General features: G+C 44.1%; 1 protein-coding gene across 9 annotated transcripts in view; it reads right to left on the bottom strand.

Moving 5' to 3' along the window:
• Positions 1 to 10,135: 10,135 nt before the first annotated feature.
• Positions 10,136 to 23,690, bottom strand: part of C5h9orf43 (similar to human chromosome 9 open reading frame 43) — a 25,072-nt gene continuing 11,517 nt past the window's right edge. For 6 of the 9 annotated variants that reach the window (XM_087550522.1, XM_087550518.1, XM_087550520.1 and 3 more), the window contains 11 exon segments: positions 19,822 to 19,876; positions 18,188 to 18,288; positions 16,596 to 16,656; positions 15,125 to 15,288; positions 14,336 to 14,483; positions 13,943 to 14,000; positions 13,617 to 13,660; positions 13,380 to 13,422; positions 12,029 to 12,183; positions 10,832 to 10,904; positions 10,136 to 10,606 (listed from right to left, as the gene is read on the bottom strand). In XM_087550522.1, the coding sequence (XP_087406648.1) occupies positions 10,377 to 10,606; positions 10,832 to 10,904; positions 12,029 to 12,183; positions 13,380 to 13,422; positions 13,617 to 13,660; positions 13,943 to 14,000; positions 14,336 to 14,483; positions 15,125 to 15,288; positions 16,596 to 16,656; positions 18,188 to 18,288; positions 19,822 to 19,876 (1,132 nt within the window). In that variant the 3' untranslated portion in view covers positions 10,136 to 10,376. 9 annotated transcript variants of the gene reach the window in all.

The raw sequence follows: 23,690 nt of genomic DNA, 5'->3' as shown, positions 1-23,690 counted from the left end.
TAGCCAGGGAATTCTAGAGTTCCAGATGTCAGTAGCCGAATACAGAAGAAGAAGTGAGACTTAAAGAAGGTACGCTTGGGAGACACAGGGGCTAATATGATCAGAATAAATTGTGTGCATTATGAAGTTCTCAAAGAATTACATTTTAAAAATAATGCTTATCCTTGGCTTTATAGACTTCTCCTTCCATTAGGAACAACATTAACTAGAAACGCAAAGCAAAACAACAGTAGGTCTCTTTCTAAACTATGTGATCCAACCCAATCGAGGGCCTTTCTTAACAATGACCCGGGTAGTATGACCTTTAGAATTTTACTCTATTATATTATACAATATTATATTTATTGTCGGACCCTCCTGGGCCCTGTCAGTGTTTGATCCCTGCTGAGCCTTGCTGATGTATGTGGAAGCCTTTTGTTCCTAACAAAGGAACGCCCTGACCTTTCTGTTTGCCCTGGGTGGAACGCCTGGGCAATAACGCTGTAAAATCGGTTCCTGTTTTTAGTTCCTTTTTCTTCGTTCCTGAGGGCATAAGCCTGCTTTTCCACTGTGCTTCCTGGATTTCTGCACCCAATGAACTTGGGGGATATATTTGGTGAACCACAGTAAAAGCTTTGGCATTCACGTAACACGAATGACCCAGGTATGTGTTTTTTTCTCAAACCTTATAGGCCTACACCCAGATCTCAGTATCATGGCAGTATGGGCACCAACAAGTGAAGGTCCCACAAAGATCCGGAAAGTGAGGAATGCCTGATGGGGTCATCCCAGGTGCCAGCTGGCAAAGTGAAGGAACATATTGGGTAAAATGGGCCACAAAGTTAGAGCCCGAGTAAGTGGGATACAGTGAAGGATACCTCAGGAATTGAAAGCACGTACAAAGGAAAGTAAAGATTTAGGCCAGCAGTGAGTAAACCTTGTAAACAAAGGGACAAGGTAATGGTAAAGTGTTTTTGTGTATGTGTTCTTTTAGACTTATATTAAAATCTTGAAAAACAAAGTCAATTCTCATAGATGCTTTTAGTCTTTGGACCCTGACTAGAGACAGTTTACACCCTAGACATGGCAGAGAATGGGTTTGAGGAAAAACAGCCCTCCCGGACTCTCTGGAGATGCTTTGGCAAAAGAGAAGGAAAATGAGCTTAAGCTTTTTCGGTGCTCTCCTAAGGACAGAAGGAAGGCGGGAGACGCCCTGCCTTCTTGCTGGCTCCTATTGGATAAATACTTATTTCTAGGTCTGGGTCCCTTTGGTGGGACACCATCTAGTTTTTTCCCTCTATGTCTATTGTCTGTCCTTGGTGCACCAAACTGTCCATGTCTGTCAGTTTACGTTTTTGTTCCGTGTCTTGAATGTTGTTCTGAGTTTCATGTTTAAAAGAAAAAATGGTTAAAACTTTATCTGCTGGTCATTCACCCCTTGATTTAGTTTTTTTTTTTTTTTTTTTTGGTTCTTTTTTTCGGAGTTGGGGACCGAACCCAGGGCCTTAGCGCTTACCTAGGCAAGCGCTCTGCCACTGAGCCAAATCCCCAGCCCCGCCTTGATTTAGTTTTAACTCGTTTCAAAAAGGGAACAAATAAATAAAAGCAGTTTCAATCGGCCTTTGGAGCCCTGCACCTGTAGCTAGGAGCCTAGGTCAGCCAGAGAAGCTCCCCCGGTGCTGAGTGTCAACACAAACTGATCTTAAAGGCACCAGCAGCTTCTCAGCTTCTATGGTAATGGAGCAGATGGCTGTTTCTCTTAGAAAAATCTCTGACTGCGATTATTGGATTTAGCGGGTGAAAAGGTGCTTCTCTTAATATTATTACAGCTAGAAAAAGTAAAAATGGTGTTTGGTCTAAATATTAAAGATATGTGCAGTCACTTCATTTTTGTTTCTGATTGGTTTTAAATGTATAAATATGCTCTACATGTCTTGGTTATAGACTATTGGCTTTTAAGCTATTGGGTATGGTTAAAAATTGGTACGGTATTGGGTATGGTAACATGGGTAACAGAAAGTTGGCTTAAAACCGGTAATTCGAATGGAGTCATTCTAGACAACATATGGCGTGAGCCAACCCAGGGAAACAGGTCTAAATTGGGATAATATTTTTATGTAATTCTTATCCTAGAAACCAGACCTATAAAAGAATTTAGGGCAATGTCTCTTTGTTGAGGTGTTAGAGTCTACACCATCCTGCGTTCGTGTGCAGGAATTGGCAGCCCAACTTTCTAACATGGGAGTGATACACTTGGTGTTGATTCTGGAGAGACTGGATTTTGCAGGCTAGATTGTTTGTTGGAGGTTGACGTTTGCTTTCCAAAGATGTGGCTGTGCTCTGGTGTTACAGGGAAAACTTGAAGACTGTGGTTAAAGATTGCCAGTGTTACATTGGCTACAGTTCGCAGTTTGATCACAGACAGGCTCAGGGTTCTAACTCACACATATTTGTAATTAAGAAAAAATCAAACTGGTAGAGATTATTACAGGATTTTAAATGCCAGTCATTCACTCCTTGATTTAGTTTTAACTCGTTTCACAAAAGGAACAAATAAATAAGAAGCAGTTTCGATTGGCCTTTGGAGCCCTGTACCTGTAGCTAGGAGTCTAGGTCAGCTGGACTATATTTATAGATGGTTCATCTAATGAGAAGGTAACATATATAATTGAACCACATGTTTATTCTCTTGAATTTTCCCTTGCTTCAGCACAGATTATTAAATTACGTGCTGTAGTCGCTGTTTTTGAAATGTTGAAAAATCAAGCTTTCAATTCGCATACAGATTGCCTGGACCCCTTAGCTAAGGCAATGTCACAATAGAATTATGTACCAGGCAGATTGTGGGCCTTACATAGGAACAATTAGACAATCTCATTTTTTATATCATCAAAATAGTAATAGCTAGAGACAGTAATTTGATATTTTTAGATTTATTTGTGACTATTGACATGTTTTCAGACTTTCTGGTTGCAACTGCTTTAACAGGAGAAGCAACTAAAACTGTAATTAATCAATACGTACTTTACAAGGAGCGGGGACAGCTACAGCTCCTCAAAAAAGCAACAAGATTCTTTTTTTTTTTTTTGAAAGATTTATTTATTTATTTAATGTAGGGGAGCACACTGTCACTGTCCTCAGACACCAGAAGAGGGCATTGGATCCCATTACAGATGGTTGTGAGCCACCATGTGGTTGCTGGGAACTGAATTCAGGACCTCTGGAAGAGCAGTCAGCGCTCTTAACCACTGAGCCATCTCTCCAGCTCCCATGCAAACAACTTAAAAACCATTAGAAAATCGATGAGGATTAGATCTACCAACAGTGAAGAGAAGTGGCCTTTGCCGCCTCCTAAGGGGGAGTGCTGTTTCCATGTCAGTCTGTTAGCTACAGTAATGCCAAGATCTGACAACGCCAGATGTCCAAAAATTAAATAAAGAACAGCTCCACGCCTCTGGCTGATGGATGATCACTGGTGGTCCTGTATGGAACTGGATACTACCCTCCCTAACCCCGCTTCTCCACCAAACTGTAGGGGCCAGAGACCTATAACCCTTGAGCATGCTCTGATGGTGAAGATCATGCTCACCCCCTGGACTTAAAACCCCACAGAGCAGGAAGTAGTTTAATGATAATGTCCTCTTTCCTGATTCCTGGTTAGTTATCAATACCAAACATAAAAGGGAGGAATAGCCTGCCCCTGGCTTGACCCCGGCTCCTGAGACTAGGAAATCCCTTTCCTTGGAGTTCAGCATTAACATCGAACAATGCTTAGGACAGCTCTGTACTTTTCTACTTCTTCATGCACTGTGCATGTTCCTAAAGCCTAGAGAACCCTTCCCCTGCACCCTGCCCTCTGCTGTAGCTGTTCCACCCAGAGGCAATCACCGTTCTGTCTCTCTCCATAAATCTTCTGTGAGGTTTGCTGTGTGGTGTGACTTTGTGGTATTTCTTGGTTCCCAACTGCCAGGATACCCTTGTGCCAGAAAACCCCTTAGGGAGTCCTGCTCTGAGGGAACCCTTCCCTTTTTTCCAGGGTGGAGCAGGTCTCTCCTTGATGACATTTAATGCTTATTATAGGCTAGCCTAGGTGGTGAGACCATCCCTCAAAAAAATGCCCCACACACTCAACAAACAGCCAGGCCTGTAGTAGTGCAGGCCTGTAGTTTCAGACCTTGTGAGGCTGGAGAAATGGATTAACTGCAGCTGGGGCTTCTGTGCTGCCTTGAATGAGACCGCATAGACTCAGGCATTTAACACTTGGTCCCCAGTTGGTTGAGATGTTTGGAAAGGTTTGGGGGTGTGGTCTCATGAAGAAGTAGCATTGGAGCCAGAAAATTCTTCCTTCCAGAAGTCACTTTTAGTCCTGGTGTTTTTTGTTTTAGGCAGGGTTTCTCATCGTAGCCTTAGTTGTGACACTATTCTTGGTTGTCAACCTGACATCCAGAAATGGAGGGTACACCTATGATAGATAGTCTGCACCTCTGAAGAGAGAAGATAGGTTTTTTGATCTGAATCTTGAGGTGGGAAGACACACATCTTTAACCTGGGCAACACCTTCTGCTGGAAGCTCATATAGGGACACAGAAGAAAGAAGCTTTTGCTCTTTGCCTGCTTGTTCTTGCCTTTTTAGCACATCCATTCCTTTACTAACACTGGAGCCTACTTCTCCAGGTCCAGCAGATACAGAAGAGCAGATGGGAGACCCGGCCTTGTGGGATGGAGTAACTACTGGATTCCTGGACTTTCCATCCACAGCTGGCTGTTGTTGGACGAGCTCGACTGCAACCTGTGAGTCATTCCAACTAATTCCCTTTACACGTATAAGGGAATCCTCACCTCTGTGACTCTAGAGAACCCCGTTCCAGCTGTCCTCAAACTTAGACCAGGCTGGCCTTGAACTTATTCATCTACTTGCTGGGATTGATGTAAGCAACAAGATTCTTAAATGGAGAGATGAGAAGGACATGAGGGATGGTTTCAGCCTTTTGTTTTAGAACAAATACCTACCAACTTGTGGGGACGAGATGTACTCAATCGTTGGGAGCTATGCCCTTAAAACCCTCCATTATTGATGTTAATATTATAGTTAGCGTTAAGTATGACTGGGTTCATTAAGAGGTCAGGATGATGGACAATCCCTAGCCAGCTTCAGAAGGCTGATACAAATCTGATGTTCAGGTTGCCTAATGATTTGACAAACTTGTGACCTTTCTGACAAACAAACCAACATCCTGTTGATGTCAGCCAATGGCCTGACCAAAGGAGCACAATGTCCCTGGCCTGTGTAAATGTTTCCCGCTTCCACCCTCTCTCTGTTAAACCTTCTATGGTATAAATTCAGCCTCAGGAAAAAATAAAATTTGTTGCCTTGTTCAGACTCTTGGCTTGGCATCCTTCTTCGAGTCTCTTGTCCCCCATTCTCTCCTAGGTGATCCCCAACCTCCACTGACTGCCCTGCGGGCCAGGGCACTAAATGATGTGGGCACCCAGCCTGTACGAAACTTGATGTGGAAACAAGGCTTCATCCCAGGGAGAGGATTGAGCAAACACTTACAAGGCAAACCTTATAGTGTAAGTGAAGAGCTGAAAATAATTAAACATCTTCATGATAAAACAGGCTTTGGAAATTTATCCTAAGGGTCACTGTTAATAAGCCTCCTTATGTTAAACCTTTGCCCATCACCTGGAAGTCAAATGATCAGGTGCGGACTCCACAGTGGCCCCTCTCCTAGGAAAAATTGGAGGCAGCTCATCAATTAGTGCAGGATATTGTCCCTTGCACTTCCCCTTGAAATACACCCATTTTTGTGATTAAAAACGGGTCTAAAAGGTAGAGATTCTTATAAGATTTAAGAGAAATTAACAAAACTAAGATGCCAAGAGACCTACTCAGCCTGGTCTCCATTCTCCTGTAGCTATACCAAAATATTGGCATATGATAGTTATTGACTTACAGGACTGTTTCTTTACTATTCCATTAGATCCTAAAGATCGTGAGAGATTTGCTTTTAACATTCCTTCCATAGATTTTCAGGAGCCTTCTCCTCGATATCATTGGGTTGTGTTACCTCAGGGGATGGCCAATAGACCTACTATGTGTCAGATGTACATAGCCTCTGCCCTAAAGCCTTTGAAACAGAGGTATCCACAGTTATATATGATACTGATGGTTCTTCCAATAGATAAATAGTACTGCCTATGATAAAACTCTACATCTTAATGCTAATTCTTGGAGGTTTCACAATAGAGTAACTAAAGAACAAGCAGCCCAAATAGTCAGTCAGCGTCCCCAGTATGCCCCCATTTATTTCCTCTCTCAATTTGGGAGTTAACCCAAGAGGGTTACATACAGCCTAATGATATTTGACAAATAGATGTTACCCATATTATTGAGATTCCTTATAATTCTCAAGAACTAGACATTGTAGAACAGGTATTATTATAAAACTTTAAAATAATATCTTAATAAAAAAGGAGTTATATCCCTATCTACCATAAAATTATTTAAATAATACTTTTATTTTAAATTTTAAAATTCAGATGCCTAGGAACTCTGAGTGTTTATGGCACCCTATAATAGGCAAACTTCTGCCTAGGTGAATCTGAAGGATCCACATATTGGCACATGGCATGCTCCTGTTCGGGTATTTTATATGGGGAAGAGGGCATGCTTGTTTTTTCTGCAGGATGCTGCAGGTGTGTGCTAGCTGCCAGAGTGGCTGTCAAAACATGCTGTTGCTGGGACAAAGAATGATGCTGACCTGTGAGCTTGCTGAGTGTCCCGACAACAGAGACTGTAAAGCTGTTTTGGACGTATGTTCTTGACCCATCTTTACTTGCCTATATCCCAGATTGGACAAGCTGATTTGCTTCAAGCTTGAAGGACAGAGAACATAGAGACTATAGAAAATGCCTTCAGATAATCAAAGAGAAGTTATGATTCTTCTCTTTCCTTTAATATGACAAGTTATTCTGACTCAATCATGGATTGGTCAATCCAATATTGGAAATAACAGTTTTCATTTGGAAGATTGGTTCTGGACATTTTCAGAAACATTTAAAAAATTCACAATTGTTTTGTATGAAGTTACATTTACAGTGGAAAAAACTGATAAAAGATCTAGATTTCGTACAAATGTTAGTACATGTGCTAAAACTTCTAATCTTTTATTTATTGGTCATGTTAAAGTTACTTTTGTTTCTTCTACAATATTTAATGTAAGTTATATTGATTGTACACTGTCTAATTTTGTTACTATTGAAGCCTGGCATATACCAGATTTTGTTTCATTGCTTGTGAGTATTGTAGGACCTTGATATTCTGGAAAAGGCTTACAAATATTGGAAGAAGTGAGTCAGGCTTTAAGCAGAAGCAATAGGATGGTGGGTTTGATTATTGCTGGTATAGTGGTATAGCTATTTAATTAATAACACTATTGTTTTGACCCAAGAAGTTAAGACAGTTACTTTTGTTATTCATTTAACAAATGTTAATGTTTTGAGTGTTCTAGGAGATTTGTGTGTTTGGAAAAATGGATTGATGATCTTTGTGTTACCCAAATAGTACTATGCTGGAGATAGTCTTGACTGTTCTTCACAGGAATGCCATCTGCGAGAAGCCTCTGGGAACCAGGGAACTCTGCCCTGGCTGTGCGGATCTCAGGCATGGTTCTGTTGCCTGCTGGTCATTCTGGAGAGAAAATCAGCTGATCCTGAACCGTCTATGAGAGAGACTTTGGCATTGTTTTTGCTATTGTACCACCCATTGCCACTGAGGCTGCAGTGTCTGGGATTGCCCTCTCCAAATCTGATGTTAAGGCAAGCACAGTGGATAAACTTTCAGAAGAAATTGCTGACAATTGGGAATTCTAAATTTAAATCAACAGTCAGTGCTTTTACAAGAACAGCTTATAGCCCTCGGGTACCGCAGAAGTTGGCTTTGTGGGCAAACAGCAATCCCAGTCCTGGGCAGCAACTAAGCAGGTGTTCTCCTTGGCAGGAGACAATCCCTCTGCCCAAATCTGGCTCAGCCTTTAGGAGAAGTAGCCAAAGACAGGCAGCTCTTTAAGACCAATATGTTGGGCCCTACCTTGGTGTTTCCCTTCCCCCTCGCTGAGCCTTTTAGCCTGCTATAGCAAGAAGTTGTTTACACCCTTGGGAGCTGCTCTTAGCCCTGATTTGGGGCTGGGATTTTCCATGGCACCCTTCCTCCCCACCGAGCCTTCCAGCTTGTTGTTGGTTTTTTTGTTTTGTTGTTGTTGTTGTTGTTGTTTTGTTTTTTGAGCTGGGGACCGAACCCAGGCACTCTACCACTGAGCTAAATCCCCAACCCCAGCTTGTTGTTGTTAAGAAGTTGTTTATGCCCCTGATTGGGCCTGGAACTTTCCACCACACAGACTTTTCCTGTTTTCCTGGTTGGGGATTTTCACCTGCCTTGTTGTTTTCCATGGCTTTTGCCTCTGGTATATAAGGAGATCTCAGTAAAGCGTTAGTGGCACTCGCTGAAAACGGGTGACCCGTGTACGTGTTTTCTTTCAATCCTGCAGACCTACGCCCGATATTCACACACTGGCCGCACAGGCGCCGACACCAATACCCACCTGAGACAGGGGCTCTGAAACTGGCAGAGATTCCCAGAGATGGACAAGTGGTTGGCACTCCAAAGTGTCCTAAGATAGGCGCTACTTAATAAAAAAATATAAAAGGGGGACTTGTCAGACCCTCCTGGGCCCCATCAGTGTTTGATCCCTGCTGAGCCTTGCTGATGCACATGGAAGTCTTTTGTTCCTAACAAAGGAATGCTCTGACCTTTCTGTTTGCCCAGGGTGGTACACCTGGGCAATAAAGCTGTTAAATCGGTTTCTGGTTTTTGTTCCTCTTTCTTTGTTCCTGAGCGCATAAGTCTGTTTTTCCACTATGCTTCCTGGATTTCTCCACTCAGTGAACTTGGGGTATATATTCAGTGAACCACAGTAAAAGCTTTGGCATTCACATAACACAAATAACTCGAGTATGTGTTTTTTCTTAAACCTCACAGGCCTTAGCTTGGATCTCGGTATCATGGCTGCACAGACGCTGACAATTTATTATATTATATTCCCTTTACTTTTTATGCAACTTTGAATTTTTAACCAGTTAAAAGATTTCTGGGGTTTTTGGTTTTGGTTTGGTTTAGTTTTTTTGTTTTTGTTTTTTTTTGTTTTTTGGGTTTTTTTTTGTTTGTTTTGTTTTGTTTTTATTGTTGTTGTTGGGTTTTTTTGTTTGTTTTTTGTTTTTTGGGGGGTTTTTTGTTTGTTTGTTTGTTTTTTGTTTTTTTGAGACAGGGTTTCTCTGTGTAGTTCTGGCTGTCCTGGAACTCATTCTGTAGACCAGGCTGACCTCAGACTCAGAGATCCATGTGCCTCTGCCTCCTGAATGCTAGGATTAAAGACATGTGCCACTACCCTGCTAAAAGTTTTGTTTAAAAACTAAAACATGATGGGGGGAAATCCACCTAAAACCAAGTTAGAAAGCTCCTGAGACTCTGGGATTCTGGGTCTTTGTGGACGTTGGCATTTCCCTGCAGACTAGATTTCTTAAAAACTGGAAAGCTAAGGTCTTCAGAGTTGGTATGAATTCTAGGAAAAGAAGAAGAGGGGGTGAGATGTACAGATTAAAAGAGAACAGAGCATACTGAGCAAGTGCAACTTATGGGCCTTGTTTGGATTCTAATATAACTATCATGGGTTGTGTTACCTCAGGGACAAAACAACTTAGTGACACATGGAACTTTAAAGATGCTTGCATATTTGAAATCAAGCAATCAGTATTGATTCTGTAGAATGAAATAACTTTTAGATTTTTGGTGCTTTTCTTTTAGAGATAATATTGAATTGTTTGTGGATACGATAAACTTTTCTTCAAATAATGTACTTTTTGGTGGGAATACTACACAGTGATTATCACTCTATACCAGTGCAGGCCCCGTTGTCAAAGGGAACCTTCTCCAGGGACTGTGGAGCATTTAAGGATATTATGGAGTTCCCATAAACTGAACCCAACTTCCCAGCACTGCAAACACTTCTGACAAGAGATAAAGTAGACCCAAAAAAAAAAAAAAACCCAGACATAATCAAGTGCTACCTCCTCTCTTCCTGGAAACAGAGAAAGAGTCTTTGCTAGAAGGGGTTGTGTTTAATCGTGGAAAAGCTGCCTCTATTCCATGGAATTAGACCTTTATCCCCACTCAATTTGGAAGTAAAACATAAATGAAGAATACAGGGTGTCTAGGGCCTGGTCCTTCTGGAGGATCCAAAGAACAATATTCTCTCTTTTCTTCCCCGTGTCCAAGGTTGTTGTCCTCAGAATACCAAGAACTCTTCTGGCTAAGGCTGCCCCCAAGTGATGGCTTGAGCCTAAGCTTCTAGAGACGCCTCACTCTGTGCCCTAGAAAGATGGCCTTCCTCATTTTCCTCCTCGGTGGCCTGAAGAATCCTCAGCAGTTTGAGCTCGGGGTTCCAGCTGATATTGTCCATAACTGCAGAAAGGCTCTTGGGGTTATTGTCTTTGCTGAAAGCCTCGACTTCCAACTCAGTCTCCTCCCCGTCATTAAGGTCCTGGTAAATTGTTTCATATAGTAGAGCACCTAAAAGAAGACCCAACCATCAATTGTGTGGCAGATTTCTCCCAAATGACTGTATGTAACAAGTGGCATTTCAGGGAAGACTAGGGTCTCTTTAGGACCTCTCCAAAGGTTAAGAGCTGAGCTCACACCTGCAAACAAGACCCCATCCCTGAAAAGGCAGTCACACCAACTAGCACAGGGCCAGTTCTCCCACCCTCAGGCACTTACTAAGACTGCTCCACTTACTCTCAGGACTGGTGTAGTAGCTGGCAGTGTAGTAGCTGCCGAACTCATATGCCATTGGCTCTTCTACGGAAACCTGAAATTTATTGGGGTAAGCAGAGGAAATATGAATCTAGAGTTTATCAAATTAAAAGAGTTTTCTAAAACACACTTATCTTGGGGAGAAATTAACATCTAAGACAGGATAAAGATTCACTTCCTGGAACAGAAAGCAGCCCCATCTCACACATGCTCTGTTTTCCAGACCAACCAGATGAAGCCAGGGCCCACTTTACCCCATTTCCACTTCTCCCCATTTCCAGAAGTCAACTAAGGGAACCCTGCCTCCAGAGATGGATGCCAGAGCAGCCACTGCTCTCATCGAGAGACATATGTGGTCTATTTTTATGCCAAGGAATTTGAGTGAAATGGTGACTTCTTCAACCAATAAATGGTGTAAGAAGTAACATTGTTTTAACTCTAACTCAATCACTTAAGGAGCAACTAGAAAAAAATGACTAAAAGTTAAAGAAAGAAAACTAAATCAGGCTAGAGGGGACGGCTCAGCAGTTAAGAGAAATTGTTGCTGTTGTGGAGTTTAGTTCCCAGCAACCACATCAGGAAGCAAACATCTATCCACAATTCCAACTCAAAGTCTGGGTGATCTGATGCTGTCTTGTGGTTCCTGTCAGCACTGCACATCCACAATACACATTCCCTTTGTCTTTTTCTCTCCTTTCCTGTCTGTCTCTGTCTGTCTCTCTGTTTCTCTGTCTCTCTCTCTCTCCTCTCTCTCCCCCTCTATCTCTAGCAATGTACTTATACATAAAATAAAATGTGTTTTTAAAAGACAGAAAATGACTAGTTTGTCATTAAGCATCAATAAATCACTTAGAGAGAAATCATAGAAGAGAAAACAGGCAACGATGCTAATAACCCCTCCCAGTAGCACTAAATGACCTCAAGTAGGAGAAGAATGACTGTCCAGTCAACTTACAGACTTATTAAAAGAAACAACACATCATGTACTAGGCATGGTGGCATGAAGCCTAGTCATCCTAGGCTACTTAGCAAGTTCTAGGCTAGCCTGGGCTACATAACAAGATCCTGGCTCAAGAAAAAAACTAAACAGATCATCTATGCTTGTACTTCAGGGTAGTTTGCTACACAGTAAGAGATGGGTGAAACTGGGCCCCAGCAGAGACCTTGGTGTATACTCACACGTCTCTCTAGGGATGTTTTCTCCATTCCCACCTCCCCTTTCAACAGCTTTCGTTCAATTTCACGTCGTGATATTCTGAGTCCTACATGGTCATGGAAGGAAGGGTCATGGAAGGAATGGTCATGGAAGGAATCGCTCGACATGGTTTCTTCCCCTGGAACAGAACCAGCAGGGGCATGGGCCATCATGAGTGTTGAAAGTTGCTGGGTGTGAGGCTTGTTTGTAAAAAACGTGCACGCGCGCGCACACACACACACACACACACACACACACACACACACACCTCCTTCAGGAAATATTCTCCCTGCCAAGGTTATCAGAAAATATTCTCCTTGACATGGTTATCAGGGAATATTCTCCTGCCAAGGTTAATGACTCCATGATGATCAGAGACAGCACAAGTCCAGGAAGTTAGGGTGTGTCTATGTCCTAAACAAAAATGGTAAATACTGTGACTTTCAGGAAAGTCCTTAAGGCTGTGGGAAAGAACTCCAAAAACATGAGTTTAAAAAATATATAATCAGATTTCTCAACTATGCAAAATATAAGGATACAATATGAATTATATGAGGAGCTTCTGGACCTCCATTAGGAGCCAATTTGCCAGAAATATATTAAGAAAGGAGAGGAAAAGATTTAGGGAGTTGTGATCGCAGGGTAAGATCCCACCCAGCTAAGTTTATTGTTTGTGCTTACAAAAGTGGGCAGATTCCAGAGTTCAAGGTCAGCCTGGGGCAGAGCTAATTTAAGGCCCATGTATGGTGGGAACAGTGATCTCACAGATGGATCCCACCCAGTTAGCTTTGTCTATGCTTACAAAGGCAGGCAGATCTCTGAATTCATTTGCAATGTTAAGAAAAATGTGCTTGCTGTCTTCTCCTAGGAGTCAAAGAACTAAGGTCAAGAATTTCTGATTAGTGAGATAATCAAAATGGAACCTGGGGTGAAGGGTTGAATTGATATATAAATAAAAGACTAGGCTTTGGTCTGTGAGAACTGAGCTATTTGGATGAGCTATCTGGAGATTTCCAGAGAAAGCTGTCTTGAGCAGAACAGAGGCTGTCAGCTTGTACCCATAATTTGACTTCGAGCCATTTCTTTTGCAGATCTCAAACACCCCCTTCCTCAGAACCCCTCTCCAAGCCAAGGCTGGTGCTTGGCACTGATGGACTTATGTGACTTAGTAACACAAAGCTAGTTCAATCTTCTTATTATTGGCACTTCGCATCCCACTGTTGGAATTCTAGCTGACCCTAGAGTACCACCCTATTTGGGACATTGTATTTGCCACATTCCAGGACTCTACTTGACTAAGCAAAGGGAGGGTTATAAATGTCAACATATACATACCATACTGTTCCTCAACATCTCGCTTGGCTTTCTTTTTAGCCTCCTGAAACCAACATGAGAAGGAACTGAATTAGGACTTTGGGAAGTAAAGAAAACTTTTTCAGAAAGAAAGAACTCTAGATGACTGTCTGCACAATGTCATATTCACAGCCAGCAGCCAGGGAGAAGCCTCCTCTTAGGTATCCCTTCCCAGCCCACGCCACAACCCCACCCCACAGGCTTCCCTCATGGCTCTACCTGTTTCTTAGTAGAGGTTTTCTCCTCCTGCTGCTTCCAGGAATCTGGTAACCAGAGAAGTTGGCTTAGTTTCCCTCCCCCTCCCCCGACAGCCCACACCTTCTGCATGGCTACCTACAGTGACTGGCCCCACTACAGTGACTCTCACTCCCTGGCCAGGACCAAGCAAGCAGCTGCTCTGAAACTGGAGTCTCCTGAGTTCTTCACACACTTCTGTGTGACTGTGGCAGGAAACAGAACTAAACAGGGACTACATGACACTAGAGAACTGTGCAGTGATGAAGGGAAGATGGTACCTGAGGATCCATGCCCAGCAGGGCCCTCACCTCGCTTCAGGTTGTGGCGCAGCTTCTTCAGGCAATCAGGATACCGCAGTGATGGTCTCTGCCAGGGGTGGGGGGTCATTGACAAAAGGCCATTCTGTGGGTCTTTCTTTGCCCCAAACACACATATCTACCTAGTCTATAAACACGTTTGGCAGCAGGATTGTACCAATGTCCACGGACACAGGAATAGACGTTAGAAACAGAGTCCAGAAGAACCAGAGGCATCCCTCCCCTAGCCCATCTCCCTGTACTGACTTCCATTTCCATGCAATCCAGCCCTCTTGGGTCCAGAGAAGCAGGACAGAACAAAGTGTAAACGGAAAACCAATTCTGCCTTAAAGACAGATGGGCTTGATCTTGCCGCAGGCCTCCTCCGAGGTATGTCGCTCTTACTTGCAGGGTGAGGCGCTGGATAGTCAGATACATCTTAGATGAGACGGCACTGTCAGGCCGGCTCTTTTCCAGGGGAAGAGACTTTTTCATCTTAGACAGCTCCATTTTCACCTCAGGGCAAGCTGTGGATTTCTCATGTGACAAGATGCTAAAGGGGACAAAGACACCCAGTCAGCAGCCTCTCTTCCCGGAGAGTGGGGCCAAAGAGAAAGGCGAAAAGGGCTGACATCTGAAGACATTTCTGCCTTGGCTCTAGAAAGGCTTGTGTGGGCTCCCCAGTAACTCATTTCCCACATGACTGGCATGACCATAGATGAGTCTCTTAAAGGCCTGCTGTATACCGGGCTCCTGTGCTTTGTGCCACTAACTCCTTCTGGCACCCAAGGGCAGATGTCGTCACCCTCTTCAGTGTGCAAACAAGGGAGCTGAGCAGAAATGAGCTAAGTAAGTTACAGATATCCAGGCCAGCTAAGCTTCACTATACAATTCGAAGGTGTCACACTCCAAACCACACACACCATTCTGCCTCCCAGATGGAAAAACATAACTAAAATAAAACAAAACAGAAGATTTTCAAGTGAAAGCACACATGGTAAGCGCTGCCCAAGCCCAGTAAGTCAGCACTGGATGACAGTGGCAGTGGTGACTGTCACCCTGCCTGCCAGTAGACACAGACAAACAGGGTCGGAGCTGGCTCCCTGTTCTCCTCAGAGCACACGGTTTTGCCTTTACTCAGTTTCAATGAAAAGCAGGGTTCCGGCTCTCTCCACATGGCTCTACAATGCTCACCATTCCTTCAATAGATCCTGCGGAAGCATGTCGACTTGAGCCCATAGTGGTATGGCTTCAGAATGTAATTGCTCCAAGAAGTGTACTGGGGAGGGAGGAGGTACAAGCACTGCTGGGCTCCTCAAGTACCGCCTTCCACGGTAATACAGAGACGGCTTGCTTGTCTGGAACAGAAACAATGCAAAGGACTCTCGGAATCATCCTCACCTGGCCTGTCTCTTCCCGCCAATATCTCCCCCCAACCCCTGACAAATGAAGCTCCTTGATTCCAGACAGGGTCAATTTGATCGAACTAAAAACACTGAGGGCAGTGGGCAGCAAGACTCAGTGGTGAAAAGCCCCACTGCACAAACTGGAGCCCATGATAGAAGAAGAGAATCGACTCCCAAGAGTTGGATGTCTATAACCATACCATGGCACACATGTGTTCACACACACACACACACACACACACACACACACACACACACAATGCTGATGCCAATGACAATAACAGCCACAATAAATAAAAACATTAAAGAGATCAGTGAAGCACCCTCTGGATGTGCCTGTAAGGGCTCCGAGGCCCCTGATGTAGGAGTGGACTGTCCTTTAATGGAGCCAGAATATGATTATAACTGGGAAGCAGTCGGGGGAGTGGAGCCTGGCTGGCAGCAGTAGGCATCAGGACACATGGTCCTGGTGACCACAGCTCTCCCTAGCTGCTTTCTGAGCTGCCTTCTCTGCAGCCAATCTATCAAGACCTGAGCATCCTCTGCCACAAGCTCCTACCATCCCAACACTGTGCCAGGCACTCGAGGCCAAGCAGCCATGTGAGCTGACAGAAATCTCTTTTCCTGTGAAGTTTCTCTCTCAGGAATTTTGTCGACAGCCACAACAACAAATAACACACAGGCCTCCTTCAATTTTTACTACTTCCTGTCTTACATGCAGAACACCCACCTTCTCTCTTGCTGGGCATCTGACATCCTATTCCATCGACATCAAGCCAAGATCAATTTGCGGAGAGACCGCTCATTTATCCACCGAGCAAGCCAACCATAACCATGTAATCAGATGCCACACCAAACACTGAAGTGGGAATTGGATATAGCAGGAATGGAGCAGACACTACTTGCAAGACACAAGTCACTTTTACCAGAAAGGCAGGTTTGGGTTGGGAACCAAGATTTACTAACCCCTGGTCCATTGGAATACTGCCCCATCATATGGGGATTAGCTTTCAGCAGACAGAAGTCTTCCCTGGATGGTCAGTGTTTCCTGTCCTCTCTTCAGAGCATCCCTTCCCTTCCCTTCCCACAGAGAGTAGGTAGGGAAGGGTTCTGAGGACGTCAGTGGCTGTTCTTAAAGACAAGGTTTCTTTTACCCTTGGGTAAAGGACTTTGTCCATTCTCATAAGAGGGTGAGTTAGGGATGGGAAAACCGTCAACCCTACAGAATCACTTCAGAAGGGATGAAGCGCGGCACTCACCTCTCCCCATTTCTTTCTCCTCTTCTTCACAGACCTGCTGGGAACACCAGCCTTTTCTTGTCTGGAAACAAGAAAAACCAGAACTCATTCCCAGGTATTTTAAACAGAGACACTAAGGATATCTGTGAGTGGGAAGCCTGGAGATGGCAGGCAGCTACAAGTTTTCTTCTCTCATATATCCACCAGTCTAGCCCTGGCCCACCTTCTTTTACATGAAAAACAAACAAACTTCTATGGCTCATGTTGGTGACAACGTAATGAACACACAGAAATGCATGTGTAAGGAGGGGCTATTTGGGTACAAACAGAAAATGGAAAAAAATCTCAAGGTTGAGAGGGTTGGGGATTTAGCTCAGTGATAGAGCACTTGCCTAGGAAGCGCAAGGCCCTGGGTTCAGTCCCCAGCTCCGAAAAAAAAAAAAAAATCTCAAGGTTGCTAAAAATGAGGAGTCTGTTTGGTTATTACGGTTTTAATTTAGTCACTTAATGAGAATTGGAACGTCAGTGATTGTTAAAGAAAAGTCAACACCTTTCCTATAGTAGTCAATACTAGCAAGCCTCTGGGCCTCCCCTCTGCTTACACACAAGTCTGATACACTGTTCATTCTGTATCGATGCCCTAGGTCTCAGGGTAGAGATCAGAACTTTATATACTGTACTAGGCTCTTTTCCTCAGTTTTTGATGGGAAACAAAACAAAATTTTTAAAAAAAGTGTTTGTTTCTAAGTGAAAGTCTTTTTTTTCTTACATGTATTTATTGAGGGGACTTGAGGCCACACGTGCCACCGTGCAATGTGGGGATCAGAGAACAACTGTCTCAGTCACTTCTCTCAGTCTACCTCGTGTGTTCCAGGGGTCAAACGCAGGTCAGTGGGATTGGTGGGAAGTGTTCTTGCTTGCTAAGTGGTAAGTATGGGTCCAACACTTATTTCTTAAACCTTATAAACAAATTTAGCTTTGGGAGGAAGGACAGCAAGAGAGCTTAGCAGGTAAAGGTGTCTGTCACCAAGTCTGATGCTGAGTTTGGTCCCTGGAACCCACATGGTGAAAAGAAAGGTGAGTGCCAACTGCTGCAAGTTCTCCTCTGACTTCCTTTTATAGGTCATCCTCTGACTTCCTTGCAGGTTCCTTGGCATACCCCTGCCCCTTAGTAAATAAATGTAAAAAAAAAAAAGAAAGTGGAAAGCCATGCCCAACCACCTGAATTTGATCTCTGGACTCCATCCCACAGGGTAGAAGGAGAACCAACTTGAACAAATTGTCTTCTGACCACTACACCTGTGCTATGACACGCATGCATGCACATAGATATAAAGCAAACAAATGTAGTAGGTAACCTGGACCACCCTGTCCCTGCGCTATTGACTTCCATATAGATTCTGAAGTAGAGAATTCCCACAGCATGTCTCTCACAGGACACCACAACAGGACTGCAGCGCAGTGAGCCTCGATCATGCCCTGTGTTTGGCCAGCTGCTGCTCACAATGAGATAGCTAAAAGGGAGATCACCAAGGGGAGGGAGTACACAGAAAACTCAGGGAATTTAAGGAGCATGGGCACTGAGGCCTCTAAGTTCTAGACAAGATACTCACATCGTTTTCTTCGCCATTTCTTCTGGAACCCAGGTCACAACCATGTTTCTGTCATCTCCAGAGAAAGGAAGTTTTGCTTCATTCAGATTCAATACTGAAAGCTAGAAACAGATGAGCAATGAAACAGGCGATCTGAGGCCCCACCTCCTGCTGAAACTAAGCTCCGGGCCAAACACTGCCTTGTTATGTTCACCAAAACAAACTGGTGATTCAGAAAATGATTTAAAAAAAAAAAAAAGATTTGTGGGGCTGGAGAGACGGCTCAGTGGTTACGAGCACTTGTTGCTCTTGCAGAGAATCTGGGTTTGGTTCCTAGCAGTTACATGGTAATACATAACCATTCATAACTCCAGTTACAGGGAATCTGACACCCTCTTCTGACCTCTACAGGCATCGGGCAAAGACACAGCACACATACAAGCAGGCAAAACACTCGTACATGTAAAATAAAATACGTAGATTTTTAAAAATTGAATAGGAAAAAAAAAGAGACATTTCTAATCCCCAAAATGATCTTCAGAGTATCCCACTCTCCTGTATCAGATACCAACACACGTAATTCTCAAAGGGAAGAACTTTTAACAATAACCTTCCTGGCTTCTCCATGACATTAGTGTAGAATGCATCTCCCATGAGGACAGGGTGCTACCCCTTCTACCAGTCTACTGCAAAACCTTAGCTCCCCTACAGGGGTTGTGGACTGAAGTCTGGAAGCAGAGATACACTGGGTACTAGTAACCAAGGTCTCTTCCTGTAGTTTCACCTTATCTATAATTAAAGATACCCAGAGGAGTTAGAGTGTTAATTTCTCCCACCCTTCAGACTGATCACACAGCACTAGGGTTCAAGGAAATCCTGTAGATCATCTAGCCCATATTTCATTTAAGACTTTTTTCAAAGTTATCAAGAAAAAAAGTTTCCTGTTGGTCAGAACTGACTTGGGAAGGCAGAGAGACAGATCTCTGTGGGTTCTAGGGCAGCCTGATCTACATAGTAAGTTCCAAGCCAGCCAGGGATACATAGTGAGACCCTGTCTCAAAAAAAAAAAAAAAACAAACTAAAAAACAACAACAACAAAAAAAACCAAAACAAACAAACAAACCAAGAAGGAAGAAAAAGAAATGAAGGGAGAAAACAGGATAGAAAGTATCAGAATACTTCCCCTATGGTGAAGGCGAAGATTACTCTATGCTGCTTTTGACTGTAAAACCTAACTTTTTACTATTTTTTTAGTTATATAAAATAATGAATTTCATTATGACATTATCATATATGTATATAAATCTCTGTCTGACCATGGATCACAGGTTTTAGAGCTAGAAAACCCAATACTAGACAGCTCTTTCAGGCCTCCCCATTTACACCACATCTGTCATGTGAGGAGAAGACCCAGGTCTGGTTCCTAGCTCACAACCATTTATAACTCCAGCTCCAGGGGATCCAAGACCCTCTTCTGGCCTTGGAGGGCACTAGGTACACACATGGTATACACGCATGGTATACACACACACACGCAGACAAAACAACCATACAGAGGAAAATAAAAATTTTTAAGAAGCAATAATATCAAAGGCAAAATATCCCCACAAACGAAGAGAAAACGTAGAGGAAGCAACTTTTAAACTGTGACTTACTTTGGGAGGTCTAGAATGGCTAGTCGCATCTTTGTCACGTAAAGACTTCCAAGACCTGGAAAATATGAGTTCCAATCATAAAACGAGACAAAGGGTTTCCCCTTTGCCAATGGAACAACCAAGTTCATGCTCTGAAGAGAACCCATTCACTTACTATGAAGGCCCCAGATTTAATGCTGTCATATAAACACAGATGCCCTACATGCACGTCATACATCGCACTTTATAAGTATCTCCTCCAACTCAATCCATAGCCATACCTGCTCTTTGTAGCTCTACAGAACTAGACACAGTGCCCTAATTAACAGTGTACTAAGGGCCAGCAAGATGGCTCAGGGCAAAGCACTTGCTGTGCAAGCCTGGCAGCCTAACCTTGATCCTGGACACCCACACTGGAAACCTAGAACCCATTCCCAAAAGCTGTTCACTAACTTCCACATGTGCAGGTCATGCCCAGATGTGTACACACACACACACACTCACACTCACACACACACTCACATACATACACACAGACTCACATACATACACACACACATACACACACACTCTCACATACACACACTTACATACACACCCTACACACATCACATACACTCACACATACACATACACACACTCACACTCACACTCACACACACACTCATATACATACACACACTCACACTCACACATACACACTCACACATACATATACACACACACTCACGCACACTCACACATACACACACTCACACATACACACACTCACACACACCCTACACACATCACACACACTCACACATACACACACTCACACACACACACCCTACACACATCACACACACTCACACACACTCACATACACACACATTCACACACACACTCACACACACACTCTCACACACACATTCACACACACACACTCACACACACAAAGAGAAAAGACATCCTCTTATGTTTTTCTATCATTTGCTTCTTATTTTTTAAGACAACTTAATTTATGACTGAAAGAGTAACATGGAGGTATGTTAAAAAGGAAGATTCCACACATCCTGGTTTATGAAGTGTCCTGTGATGAAGATCTCAATTTCCACTCTTATTTCTATTGCTCAGCTTGGTCTGTGCTCACAGCATTCCTGCTCAATGTTCCTGAAGAATGTCCTCTCCTCAGCAGGCCCTGCATTGTTACTCCTATAGTTTAGAGTTTTCCTTCTGCCAACTTCCTGCATGCAAGCCTCCTCTTCCTCATGCTGTTCTAAGTTCAGGCTGGAGTCTGAGGCTCACTGTGCAGATGGGGTGCCATAGGCAGGAAGCATTTCCTGTGCTTCCACAGCTCTGGGTCAGCCCTCTTAGGATACTGCCTACTGGTTTTGCCTCCCCAGCCAGGATGAAAGCTTTTGGGCACAGACACCATCTTATTCCCATGCGATAAACAAAATCCTGTGGGATCCCAGCACCCAGCCTGGACCCCCATCACTGCAACTCTATCTGTGAACTGCATACATGACTAAACAAAGGATGCCAGGCCTCCTGCTTTCAAAGGGGTATAAATTCCAGGTGAACAAATAGGATGTAGTGTGGGACATATCCACAAGCAGGGCAGGAGCCACCACTGCTGGATGACTTCAGCAGAATCAGCACTCAGGAGAAAGGGAAGGGGTGAAACTCAGCATTGCGCGTGGAGGAGGACATATTCAGTCATTCAACAGGAACCTGAGCTTCCACTCTGTGCCTTACACTGTTGGAGACACTGGAAGGGCTCTGTCCTGGGCCCTCTGATGCTCTTAACCATGAAGCCATCTTTCCATTCCTCGGCACTGACATTTTAGTGAAACGAGACTGTGAACTGATGTCCCCACTCCCAAAGCTGAAGTGACATGAAGGAGTCTATAAGGTTGGATGGCTGATTTTATGATTATGGAGAGTGAGGATGCTACAGGTCCACCGCCAAATTATCCCGGGCTATCTTTCATTCCCTTTATAACCATTTGCTGTCTAGCCCTGTGTCTGACTTAACATGCTTGGAACCATCAGGTGTGAGCTTTTGAGATGTGTTAACACATCATTAGTTTTCACCCACCCAAAAGCTAAGTAAGAATGTCATCACACCATGGCACAGTGGCGTATGCCTTTAATCCCAGCACTCAGAAGGTAGAGGCAGGCAAATCTCTGTGAGTTCAGGGCCAGCCTGTTCTACAAATCAAGTCCAGCAGAGCCAGAGCTCTGTTACACAGGAAAAATCCTTACATACCTTCATGCTGTAGTTGTTGTTTGAGACACAGACTCTCTCCATAGCTCTGGATATCCTGGAACTTTTTTTGTAAACTAGGCTGGCTTCAAGCTTCCAGAGCTCCACCTGTCTCTGCCTCCTGAATGCTGGCACTAAAAGTCTGTGCCACACACTTCCATTTTCTTTGAAGTGAGAGCTATGTTTTGTGGCAGCAAAGCAAACAAATCAATAAAAGGCCAAAAAAAAAAAGGCCAAATTAAAAGATGGCAAAGGTATATCTGGGAAACTTTAAATAGGATGCTCACCTCTGTGAAAAAGCAAATCTTAAATTCAAACTAGCTGAGGGAGAATCTAAGTCAATTTCTCAGATGGGCAACTCTGCCCTCAAGGGACACTGGGCAATGCATGGGTGTGTCTTAGGTTGTCATGGCTGCAGGGGAGAGAGTGCTGGCATGCAGTGGATACAGACAAGAACGAAACTCAACATCCACTGACACACAGGCCAGACCCTAGTAACAACTCTCCGATCCAAAGTCATGCTGGATTGCAAAGCCCCAGTCTAGGGAGCGAACTGTAGGTGCCTGAGCTGCAGGGTGGGTATTGCAGAGTACATGGCAGACAGAAAGGACAATATGGCTGGAACCTACGAACAAGGAAGGCAGACACGCAAGACAACACCCATCAAGAACGCAGGACGTCCATGGCAGTATAAGCCACTCCAGGACATAATGAGGCAGAACAGAGGGTGGGAGGACTGCCTGGGCAAAATGTTGGAGACAGTAAGGCACCATCAGAAAAGCCAGTCTGGTTCTGAGAAAAAGTTGAAATCAGAGAGAAAGGACTGTGAGTAAAGCGGTCCTCTAGAGTAATACATAGGTGAAAGGATTGGTATCGACTGAGGACCCCAAGACCAAGTTGTCAGCACAAAGGAGATTTATTTGCACCAGAGGGACAAGAGCAGGTAATAAGAGATGAAGAAGTGATAGAGGACAAGGGAGAGGGGGAAGGGAACAAGGGAGTGGGGAGGAGTATTTGTTCCGGGGGACACAGGTCTGCCCCTGGATAGAGAGGAGACATTGGCATGTCTCCAGGCTTTTGGCTATTTTGTGGGTTCCTTTTCTTCCACCCTTTTTCACTCCTCTTCTCCTTCCCTTCCAACATCCTAAAACTAGGTAGAAGAGAAAATAGGCTAGAGGGGCAACGGCATCATCAGACCGTTTCCTGCCAATCAGGGTGTTGCGTTTCAGGTCAGTTTGATCTTTGCCATCAGGATATCTAATTTCTTCTTCCCATCTCTTTGCACACGGCTACTTGACAAACTACAACAAATGTCAGCCAGCCAACCAGCCAACCAGCAACCAGCCAACCAGCAACCAGCAACCAGCCACCAGCAACCAGCCAGCCAACCAGCCAACCAGCAACCAGCCAACCAGCAACCAGCCAGCCAACCAGCCAACCAGCCAGCCAACCAGCCAACCAGCAACCAGCCAGCCAACCAGCCAACCAGCCAACCAGAAACCAGCCAACCAACCAGCAACCAGCCAGCCAACCAGCCAACCAGCAACCAGCCAACAGCCAACCAGCCAACCAGCCAGCCAACCAGCCAACCAGCCAACCAGCCAACCAGAAACCAGCCAACCAACCAGCCAACCAGCCA

The sequence above is a fragment of the Rattus norvegicus genome, chromosome 5, assembly GCF_021556685.1.
Source record: "Rattus norvegicus strain SHRSP/BbbUtx chromosome 5, alternate assembly SHRSP_T2T, whole genome shotgun sequence".
In the NCBI taxonomy this organism is placed as follows: Eukaryota; Metazoa; Chordata; class Mammalia; order Rodentia; family Muridae; genus Rattus; species Rattus norvegicus.
This window is presented reverse-complemented; position numbering and strand designations above follow the sequence as displayed.